The following is a 12,292-nucleotide window of genomic DNA, read 5'->3' as shown; positions in this document are numbered from 1 at the left end:
TCTGAAGGTAACAAGTAGGTGAAGGGAACAACATAGATGACCACATATAAAGAGCATTTATAAGTTTAAAAAATCTAAGCTTAGAAACTCCCCACTTAGGCATTTAATTCTAGCCTTTAAATCAAGCTATGCATTATTTAATATATTAAATAATAGAAAAATATTTCTGCAGATAAGTTATCTGCATTTACTCCCAAAACGATGTTGTTTTGGGATTGAAAGATTAAAAAAAATATAATTATAAAGACTATAATAACCCTGAAATACATTAAAATTACAAAACACCATGATTTCCGCCCCAAAACGACGTTATATTGGGCTTACTGCAGATAACTTATCTGCAGTGACTGCAGAAAAAGCGAACCCATTAAATAAATGCAAAGTGTCTCTAAATCACTTTTTAGTTTCTAGTAAGAACCCCAATAAGCAAAAAACAAGTAAAGTCCCCCAAACTTGGGCGAAATCTCGAACAACCAAAGAGGTGATTATCACTATATTAGAAATAAAATCCTCAAATCAGTTTCCCCAACCCAAGCTTCTCCGTAAAACATGAACAAATTAATTTAAAAAGAAAAAGAAAAAAGAAAAAGAGGTTACTAACATACTGATAGGTGATTCTTAAACAATGATGAAATATTGGATACTATAACAATGACAGAGCACAAAACATAACTAAATAACCAATAAGATTTTCATTACTATCATAACTACATGAACTAAAGGATTAACGCCATCAGTAATCTCATCATGAAAGAACACAAGAAAAAAAATCAAATATACATTAAAAAATTTCAGCTAAAAATAGCAATTAAGCCAAACCTCTCCACGTCCTGCACTCTTCCCCGACGCGAATTTCTTCAGTTCTAGTGAGTCACTACGGTGCGTAGCCGATGGTCCACACATGTAAAATATCAAATAAAGTGAAGAGAAGCACAAATCACAATGATGCAAATGATAAATGTGATTGAGATTGAGATATATACATTGGAAGTTTCAATGTTTAGAACAAAGAAAGAGGAATACCTCTATGAAATCCAAGGTGCAATTGAGATTGAGAAATGTGTGATTGAGATTTCCCTCTCTAAACTCGTTGAAGAAGGACGAGTTCTAAAAGCTAAAATGAGAATGAAAAGTTTAACATATCAGATTCAGATCTGATAGAAATGAAAAAAAGAAACAAATGAGAGGATAGAGAGTGAATGTGGGGATATTAGGGTTACGTGTGTGAGGGCATATTTTTGAAATTAGTATCAGTGTCTATTTACGTAGTTGTCTTTTTTGTGAGGATAAAAAAGTTATACAGTATAGAGTTAGTTTGGAGATAATAAAAAATAAAAATCAAATTTCAACAAACAACTAGCGGATTGAATCTCAAAAAATAAATTGACTTGGTCAAATTCCTCACTTGCAGATTTTAAATGAAAACAAAGCATAACTTAACGTCTTTTTTTCAAACCGCCTTCGGTAAACCGCCATTGAATCTCAATATTCTTGTAGTGGGTTATGTTGAGTTGGTTGGTTGAAATACACAATTTAACCCATCCCGTTTTTATGGGTTGGCAAGTAACCCTTCGAGTTCAACCACTTTGCTCTACATCAAACCATGGTGGGACCATAATTGTTTATGATAGGCGGCAAAAATAAAAAATATTATATATAAATAAATATACTCACTGTGTAATGTAATGGAGATTAAGAAAACAACTTTATTAATTTTTATTTTTTAAGAATTTAATTAAAACTGATTCCATTCCAAAGGACTTTACATATAATAATGTAGAATATTTTCCCATACATACTTTTACTCTATTGGTATTAAAGAACACCATCTGTTTTAAGGTTTTTCGACTTTGGTCTATGTTAAATTCATTTTTCAACCTTCAATTAATTACGAATAAAGAGTAGGATACCACAAAAAAATAGGAATAAAGAAACATGTATACAAAGTTGCAAGCATAAGAAGAAATTGAATGAGATAACTAAAATCAAATGAAATTTTGTTGAGTCCCTAGAAAATCATGTGAAATATAGAGTGGTTACTTGTGATTTCAAAAGCTGCGAATAACATTGTGAGTTGAGATATTTGGTGGAAAATAATGTAGATGTTGTTGTGGTTGATTTTTTAACTTTTTCTTTTATAGCCATTGTTTTTTTATATAAATGATTCGGTTTCTGATTGTCAAATTTTTAATACAGTTGTGTACCTTGGGCTCGAACTCAAGATCACTAGTTAAGCTAGAACAATTCAATATCAATTGATCCACGTGTTTGATGATTTTTCTTTGAGAGTTGAATCAACAGTGGTTAGATACATGGGGAATAGGGGTTTATTTATTTATTTATTTTTATTTGAAGGGACTAACTATTAGGATTAATATTCTACAAAATATTATAAAAATGTCATTTTTTATATATGATTTAAATAAATAAAATCAAAATTTAGAGAGAAGTAACTGGCAACCCTAGGGGTGTCAATATGGGTTTTGAAACGCGGGTCGACCCGCGACACGACACGAAAATTTGTGTTCAGGTTGACCCGTAAAAAAATTCGTGTCGTGTTCGTGTTGAAAAAAATGACACGCAAAAAATTCGTGTCGTGTTCGTGTTTATGAATTCGTGTTCGTGTCGACCCGTATTATTTTTAATTATTATTTTTTTATTTTTTATTATTATTTTTTTATTTTTTATTTATTTTCGATCTATTTTTTTAAATTTTTTTGTCAATTACCGTTTTGTCCCATATTTTGCGTGTTATTCGTGTCGTGTCAACCCGCAAAAAATTCGTGTCGTGTCAGTGTTGAAGATTTTGACACGAATGAAAATTCGTGTCGTGTTCGTGTTGATGTATTCGTGTCGTGTCAAATTCGTGTCGTGTCAACCCATATTGACACCCCTAGTCAACCCTAACCCCTCCTTCTTTCCGCCCTTGCCTCAAACGCAACATGTAATAAAGATGTGTTTCATGACTACTTATTTAATATGCATAATTGTGCAAGCGATATGCATGAGCTTGCACCAATTCAATTAATCCAGTTAGTTTTCAACTGATGCTTAGAATTGAAACACAAAAATATTTTTTCAAATGAAATTCAGTATAATTTTTGTCAAATGGAAATGACCACAACTTACTTAATTTGCATTGGTGCATATATTATATATAATAAAATTCACTAAGTCAGTTGTTTCATTTGATGATTTTATATAAGTATATTCAAAAACTAAATTATGTATGAATTGTATTTGGTATCCACAATTTTAATAAAAAATATTAAAATAAAACCCTGTTACTAAAACCCACAACTTCATACAAACTATATATCGCTATATATATATCATTTAAAGTCCAAACTAACAGGAAAAAAATAAAATTGCACTGACGGATGAAAAAACAATAAAATAGATAGAAGGATAGAAATAAATAAGGCACCACAACATGTATAAAAGGGATCGAAATAAATAAGACCTGGTCATAAAGCAATCTATTCATTTCTTTCTGCTTTCTTCTTTTCCATACTACATTATAAAGTATAAACACATAGAAAACGGTTACAACCTTAATGAAGTTGGTAGCCAATGAAAATGCTTATTTAGCAAACTCAGATAAAAGAAGAAAAAAGAAAAAAAAGAAAACTACAATAAGTGTGAGATGATGGAGGATTAAATAAAAAGAACCTAGCTATGCATGGCAAGAAGCGTCTGGTTCTTCCATTTCTATGCCCTCCTCAGCAAGCCTTTTGTCCTTGTACACATACCGCTTAGCACAAAACAAGAATATGACCAAATTCAAACCACTCAACATGGCCAAAAGCCAGTAAAAGTCATAGAGTTTCCCCTCATTGAGATTATTTGAAAGCCATGGCTTATGGCTTGTAACTTTGTGCACTACAGTCACCAATAAGGAGCTAAAGAAAAACCCCAAGGACAGTGTGCTCAAAAACAACCCTGTGCTCATTGTTTTCATCCCTTTAGGACATTCTCTGAGGAAGAAGTCTAGTTGCCCTATATAAGTAAAAGCCTCCCCTGACCCCACAAAGAAGAATTGTGGGACCAGCCAGAACACACTCAAGGGAAGCACAGCTGAAGGGTTATCTACCAAACCATGTGACCGAGCCACTCTCAAGCGCTTTATTTCGGTGAGTGCTGCTGCCACCATGGCCAAGATTGAGAACACCAACCCAACACAAATGCGTTGCAAAGGGGTTAGCCCTTGTGGGTTCTTGAGAACCTTCCTTGTTATGGGAAAGATGACACGGTCATAAATGGGAACGGTTAGGAGAATGCTCCCGACGAAGAACACGGTCAGAGATGCTGCCGGAATTTGAAATGATTTTCCGATGTGGCGGTCCATGGTGGTTGCTTGTGATACTGAGAATGTGGTCATTTGAGCATAGACTGTCCAAAACATTATGGTGGTGGCCCATATTGGTAACATTCTTTGAACCATTTTGACTTCTTCAACATCTGTTAAAGTTGAAAGGTACCACTTCCTCTCAACGTTGATTTCACCTTCTGTTTTTGGGTCCTTGATTGCAGCCTTGTCCAAGAAGCTGTTCCGTCAACATCCAACAAAATATTCAATTATTAAACTTCGAAAGAAATAACCAAACCAAAAATTAAACTACTTGGGGTTAAATATAAAATATGTTCGAGTAATAATAAAATTAATATATATATATATATATATGTAGACACTAGAATAAACTTTGTTTAAGAAAATTTGGAACTTTGGTACGAAGCCAGAGGAGTATACTTTAATTTGTTTGATTTGGCAGAAGGAATGAATAATCTCACATGGTAACGTGACATGATAGGATCTATTTACGCAATAAATCACATTACAATCACAGGCAATGTTGTTGGGGGCAGGCGTAGCACAAACCACAAAGCCATGTCCGTGACAGCTGATAGAGAGACAAAGCTGATAAGAAAATCAGAAGCATAATAGTAAAAATTGCTGGCTGTGCCCCTCCGCCTCGTGATTCTATATACGTGGATTCAGATTCGTCCGTGTTTTGAAACCAACTATTATAATTTTTGGGGTATTAGTTTAAACGAAAAGGAATATGTGGGATTGTGGACAGCGATATCCGGTGGATAATGAAATATCATTGAATTCGGTCCTAAGAAAGAAAAAGGTACTTTATTTTTCTCACTTTCACAATAGCAATAATAAGTTACTGTTTTTTGTCATTATTACGTGGATGTTATAAATCGTCATCTGGTCACGAGTGAAGGAAATAATATCAAAAAAAAGGAAAGAGAGAAAGGTATTTACCAAATGGAAAATGTAACATATCTAAATATAACTATTAATCAATCATATACCATCCAATGCAAACATCACAGTATGCTAAGCCAGACATTTGTTTCTACTTTCTAGTTCTAGCCAACAACAGCTTCAGTTGTCCATTTCATTACCGACTTTAGGTGCCCAATGAATGAATAGTATAAGGTCGACACATTTTAGCTTCTGATTACTTATTAAAAAGTTGAATTCCCCCAATTATTGAACATGGAAGCCCACCCTCAAGGATAAGTTCACTGCTGGGGTCGCTATTCAACCAATGAACTGTTTTACCTCTTTTAGTCCTCAACTTCTGGAAGAAGCAACTCTTGTTTATATATTAGTTGTGTATAACATTCTGCCTTATGATAGGGGTTATGCATTATTTATGTTTCTACCAAATTAAATGACCTTTCTAAAAGCTTTTTATTCACAGATGTTAGGGTATGCCTTATGATAGGGGGTATGCATTATTTATGTTTCTACCAAATCAAATCACCTAATTTCTAAAAGTTTTTTATTCACAGATGTTAAAGGTATCCTAGAACCGCACGCAATGATTTGATTGCCCATTTCCTTTCTAACGTTACCTTAAATATGATACACAAAACCCTCAATGTGGAAAAGGCACTAATATTGATCTACATGCAAAACCACTTTTATACTAGTAACAACTTTTTTGTGTTATAGAAAAAGAAAAATGTGGGGTCAATACTAAGAACAGGAAAAATATTACTTTAAATATAACCTTATTTGTGTTGAATGAAAAAAAGTTCAAAAAAAAAATATCGCATTCATTGCAAAAAGATATCTAGGGAAGAGAGAAAATTATATCTTAATAGTAGAACCTATAAAAAAAAAAAAGGTTTCCTCACGAAACATTATTGATAATCAAGAATTATAATTGAACAAATGTACACAAAAATATTGCATATATGTCTTCAATTAAATTCGTAACTGATCAAAGAGAACAATTTAGATTAAGCTTCTCAAAATGGAAGAGAATGACACAATTGCCTAACTAGCTGTTGAACCTATATTCAAAAGAAAAATATATAGATGGCCTAATTGAATTCAAGCACAAACCCATACATTGTTTGTTACGTGTGTAATTAATTTTTCTTTTAGTTACAACTACAAAGGTGACTTTGTGTGGAACTGATAGGTGTTAGGTTTAAGAATTGAATCTCCGACAAGTCGGTCCCTGAGTAGAAAATTTTAGACCAAGACAACCAATCTTTATAATTTGCGTATACGTGTTTATAAAAGTGAACAGTAAAAGGTAACTCAAGATAACAACAGCACAAACAAATAATGGTGAAAGGAATCATTTCGTACTCAACTATCCAACAAAGCATTATCAAAATAACGAATGAAAAGAACCCAAGTGAGAAGTTTTACCGGAACTGCTTGCTATGTGGCAACCTCTGCTTCTTCTTCTTACTCAGTGTTTCATCGGCGAAGTCATCCACGTCGAACAACAAGGACGAATCAGAGGGCAACTCGAAGTGCCTCTTCCTCCAAGCCGCCACATAAACCACCGCAATCTGAGTTAACGGGCTACCGGCGAGTTTCTTGAACCGGTACCTTCTCGTGCCCAATAAGAACACAAAAAGAGCCAGCAAGATAGCACATGCACATATACCATAACCCCAATCTCTTCCTAGGTGATCTTGAATGTACACGAGAATGGTTACTGCTGCCAGTGACCCTATGCTAATGAAGAAGAAGAACCAGTTGAAGAATTTAATCATCTGTTTTTTCTCTCCTTTATCCGAATCATCGAACTGATCCGAACCAAAGCCTGAGACACTGGATTTCAAACCACCGGTGCCAAAGGCTGTGACATAAAGAGCTAAATATAGCACCATGAGTTGTGTGTTGCTTGCAGGTATGCAAGGTTTTCCAGTGTCTTTTGTGCATTTTGGAGGATGTAGGTTCGGGATTATGGTTGATATCGTTAAGATTGTAACACCCTAAAAAAAAAAAAATAATAAGAACTTGAAATATGGTTATGTTCCCCTGCTTTGGATAAAAAAACAAACAAAACAGAGCATGCTCTGTATTGAACTGATGAAAACCAAAATGAACTGTGAAAGGCTGCAATGTCTTACAGTTGCTTGAACGGTTGCGAATATGGCTATAGTGAGGTATCTGTCAAAGAAGAAAATATTGAAAAATCTAGTAAGTACTCAGTTAATTGAATAAAATAATTAAATGTTGCTTTGGTTTTGCTTTTTCGAATGAGTGAAGACAAACCTCCCGATAAAAGTGTCGGCTAGAAAACCACCGAGCAAGCAGAGCATAAAAGAGGTTCCCATGAAATTGGTGACTATGTTGGCAGAGGAAGCATTGCCCAAATGCATAGTACCCGTTAAATATGTCACCAAATTTACGGCGATACCAAGAGTTGTTAACCTCTCACATGCTTCTCCTCCTGATAATAATACATAGAAACAAAAGTAAACAACCCAATCTGAATGAGATTATATGTGCTTTATTACCAAGTTGTGTTAAAAAATTAAAAATTAAAAATTAAAAACAATAGTGGAGTATAAGCAAGGTAAGGAATGGTTTTGGAGACCTAAAATCATGGCTGCAGAAGTCCAACCACCAGTTTTGGACCTCTCTGCTGGTCGACCCTTATAGTCCCAGGCATCTGGGATGGTTTGGTCCTGAGTTTGAGGGAGAGTACTCATTTGTGTGAATAGTACCTAGAAGCAAAGTTGGGAGATCACAAGTTTTGGCTTAAGGTTTTGTGGCTTTTATAGAGAACCGCAGGTGATGCTGTTCATTATTCACATATAACAACTCATATTCTTTTATGCCATTTTTTTAATAATTTCATGTAATTTTTTTTTTGTTTTTATTAAAGAACCGCGTATGATGGGGTAGATATCTAATAATTCATGTTCTTTATACCACGTTTATTATTATTATTTCATGTAAAATGAATTTTTGAGAATGAAGATTCTCTACGGTTGTTTTTTTTTTTTTTTTTTTTTATAAATTACATGTATCTTTTAAATGAGACAATTTTATTTGAGCGAGGAACATCTATGTCATGATGTGATTAACTTTTTCAAACAAATTTTTTTACATTTACAATGAATTGAATCCTAAGCTTTATTTAAGGTGGTGTTTGGTTGAAGATTTCTTAAAACTTATCTATATAAATCAAATTGGCAAAGTAAGAAAGCAATGTTTGGTAGATGATTTTACAAAATTTCTCTAGGTATTGTATTTGCATAGCATTCCTTATTTGTTCATAGAAAACAAAGCAAAGTTATTATTTAGAAAGACAACTTGAGGGTGGTATTTTACATTTAGCTAACTAAATGACAAAAGAGCAACTCACTAATAGACTTAAATACCCTCATCTAAAGTGCCAAGATTTCACTTTTTTATGGGGTTATATTTGTAATTTGAAGTTATTTTTTCATCTATATTTTACCTCAAACCAAACATAGACTTTATAAATCTTACCTAATATGCCCAGTCAAATTTTTTCTAACCAAACAATTTTTTTTACATTTTCTTACCAAACTCACTTTCCAACCATTTCTCTATCAATTATATTTCTCTAATATTCAAAAAAATTCTCCTCAATCAAACGCCACATAAATGAAATTAACGGTAGAGAACTTGATCCCATCGGGGTGACGGACCATAGATGACTAGGATTTTAAAATGTTCATTATTGATGATACAGCCTACGCCTAACCGATTCTTCAATTAGAATTATATGAAAATGATATACTATAGCAATCATGAACTTGGACAAAATAAATTAATAACAACAATTTCAATATGTATTGTTATCTGCTCTTGGAATCAGCAAGATCATTCCCATTTCCCACCCATGAGATGTGTGTATAACAATATTATATTCAGCATTATTATGTTTATTTGGACTGACACCAGTAGTATTTTCTTGAAAACCATGTGCCAGATGGTGGATTAGGATTCGCCCTTTTCTCTCCTTTTTCTCTTATTATCAAAACAAGTCAAACTTGTTGAATGATCCTTCTTATCCACTAAAATTAGATAAGTTGACCTAGAGAAATACATACATTTTTAGTACTGTTGGGAAGAAGTATTAAAATGGGACAGAAAATAAATATAGGTTATATTTTAAATTTGGTATAATTTCAAATAAAATAAAATATGACATGAGTTAAAAGGTGGTACATTTTAAGTCTATTAAATTTGAAGGAATTTATTCAAGTGGTAACGAATTAATTAAAGATTTTGCTCAAAATATCAAAAAATAATCTTGAGTCATTTCAATATTAATTCCAACAAACTCAAACCACAATCACAATCGTAAAATAAAAAGTTGGAATTCAAATTTTTCATTTTACACATAAGTTGTTTTAATGGTTTTTTTTTTTAAAGTGTCCAACAATAATATAACAATCGTTAAAACTAAAAAAATATAAAATAAAATCTATCCAAAATTTTCTAAAACCACTAAGATTATTGTTGCGATCACGGTAGGAATATCGGCCGTACAAGTAATAAAATGATAAGTAAAAAATTATTCCCACGAGAATTGACCTATCAAGCACTAATTTCACTACGCGATCAAAGTTGGATCAACCGTAAAGAATTTTCTTGAAAATGATTAAAATAAAAATCAGAAATAAAACTACCTAGCTAAATATCAAGAACAAGAATAAAAAACTTGGAATAAAGATCGGGATAAAAACCAATGATGCAAAGCGTAACTAGGGTTTCAATTTTTCCAATTTCATCCTATGAATCTACCCTTTCCTCTAACCAATATTCAAACTCATGTTATTGACAATTCTTCAAGATTAATTAAAACTCAATCCCTGAGTGTTTCAATCCTTTACCTAATTAAAAATCCTAATTCCTTAGTGCTCTCGCCTAGAGCAAGCATTAAGAACAAAGAATCACAAGTTTATCCCTAGATCAAGCAAAATCCAGAAATTAATTAGTCAGAATCCTACCTATTGTCATGCAAGATTCATGTGCTCATCTAAGATTGGCCAAATCGTAAATTAAACTAAGAATTAAGAACAAATTAAATGCATAACATAAAGATTGAATATCAAATTACAAAAAAGGAGTAAATAATATTAGGAATCCATTGATTCCATCTAACCCTAACTATATGAAAATTTAGCCTAGCATAATGAAAGAAACAGAAACAAAAGATGAAAAGAAACAAGAATCCACAGAAAGAACTTGATAATCTATCTCCACAGTGAAGCTTTGACTGTTCCTTTGTGTTCTCCTCCTAGAATTGTCATTTTTCTCTCTTCAAGTCATGCAAAACCGATTCGTAAAACCCTAATTTGTTCCCTTTTTAACAAGAAAATCCATGAGCCTTCATTTACGAGGTTCTCGTTGTGTTTTCTCGCTTCATCAAGCAAACCAGCGAGCTAAAACTGTAACATCCCGAGCGTTGACGAGGGCGGGGAGTGATCGCCGGTACGAAAGGGCATGGTGCGAAAGGGCATAGACAAGGAGCGGCTCCTGACAGGCTTCCAGCAGGGTTACATGGACGAATCGAGTCGACACTTGAAAGAGAGATTCCAAAGACTGTGCAGGTATGAGACGACACAGTTGGGGATAACTTATAAGAATTAATTGGTACTACCTATACTAACAAGATGCATCTATTTTTTGGTAGTCCAGAACGGAAGAACTCCATAGTTAAGCGTGCTTGACTTGCAGTAATTCTGGGATGAGTTCCCTCTTGGGAAGTTTTTCCAGGAAGTGTGCGAGTAAGGAAAAAGCACACTAAAAAAAAACACACTGAAAAATTTCTTGTTAATGTGTAGGAATAGTCATTAATTTTTAAAGCAGCTGGGCGTTGCAAAAACAGAAATATGCAATTTGCCAATTCCAATATTTGATGGAAATTTAGGGTACATTAACCATCGTGCCACCTTTTTTGAATAAAAAAAATACCTAAATACCACGGGAGTTAAAAATTTTGTCAAAATATCACGACATCAAACTCCTACAACTGCTAACAAATTTGATTACCTAACTAATGTGACACGTTAAAAGAGATCACAAAACTTACTATTAGTTGTAGCAAGTTAAGTGATGAAATCAATAAATCTGATTTATACTTTTCAGTGACACAAGGAAAAAGGCAAACTCACTGCAAGATGCAATGAGTAAAGTCCCAACGGTAAAAAAAATTGCATGTCTTAAACATCCTCGCAAGACATCCCAACATATACGGTAAAAAAAGAAACTGACAGAGACACGTAGACAATATCCTCATTCTAAGTCTCTCTTCCTCTTCTTTTATAGAGGGTAACAAACCATTCATTTTTTTTTTTTTGAAATGTTTAGTTAAACCAAAATTTCACTACAACCAATCTCCTTTATAGAAAAAAATCAATTATATTTGATAATGGATAAACTAAGGATATTTTTAATTTTTTTTTTTTATAGACTAAGGCATATTTTTTCATTCATTTTTGTGTATAATTAACACAACTAGAAAATTCATAATTATTGATGAGATAGTTCATCGATTTTGTTGACAATTTCATCGATAACATAACTTTCAACAGACTTTGCAATCCCGTGTCAGAATGAATATTTCGACGATCCAATTATATATGTTTGATTTATCGATGACACTAATTAAGTTCATTGAAACAGATGATAAGCAGTCCAAAATTTTGGTTCAACATTCAGCCATAGATTATTTTTCGGTGGCAAGTTTTGACGAATAGATTATTCAATTTATTTTTTGGAATTCAAAATTAGAATGTGTCTACATGCCTGTGCCAATTTCATTCCTAAACTCAACCATACTCGCTGCATTCTGCTGTAATGCAGCGAGTTCTGCATGAAATTTCCTGCAACAAATTTGTCTAAGCCAGAAATCAGACTAACCAATTTGATCATTTAACTCGCTACAACTAATAGTAAGTTTTGTAACTTCTTTTAATGTGTCACGTGATATAATTGAACTCGCTGACAGTTGTGGCGAGTTTGGTACAGTGACATCTT

The 12,292-nt window shown here is 33.2% G+C and overlaps 1 protein-coding gene across 1 annotated transcript; it reads right to left on the bottom strand.

Annotated features, from left to right (window-relative positions):
• Positions 1 to 3,472: 3,472 nt before the first annotated feature.
• Positions 3,473 to 7,988, bottom strand: LOC133293635 (protein NRT1/ PTR FAMILY 6.3-like). Its single transcript, XM_061492223.1, has 5 exons — positions 7,869 to 7,988; positions 7,544 to 7,721; positions 7,399 to 7,438; positions 6,686 to 7,260; positions 3,473 to 4,547 (listed from the first exon to the last, which is right to left on the bottom strand). The coding sequence occupies exons 1-5, from the start codon at positions 7,981 to 7,983 to the stop codon at positions 3,677 to 3,679; spliced, it is 1,779 nt and encodes a 592-aa protein (XP_061348207.1). The 5' UTR covers positions 7,984 to 7,988; the 3' UTR covers positions 3,473 to 3,676.
• Between the last annotated feature and the right edge of the window lie 4,304 nt (positions 7,989 to 12,292).

The sequence above is a fragment of the Gastrolobium bilobum genome, unplaced genomic scaffold (genome assembly GCF_033153095.1).
Source record: "Gastrolobium bilobum isolate Gb01-03AN ecotype WA unplaced genomic scaffold, APGP_CSIRO_Gbil_v1 utg762, whole genome shotgun sequence".
NCBI lineage: Eukaryota > Viridiplantae > Streptophyta > Magnoliopsida > Fabales > Fabaceae > Gastrolobium > Gastrolobium bilobum.
The sequence above is the reverse complement of the archived record's forward strand: the minus strand, read 5'-3'. Positions and strand labels throughout refer to the sequence as shown.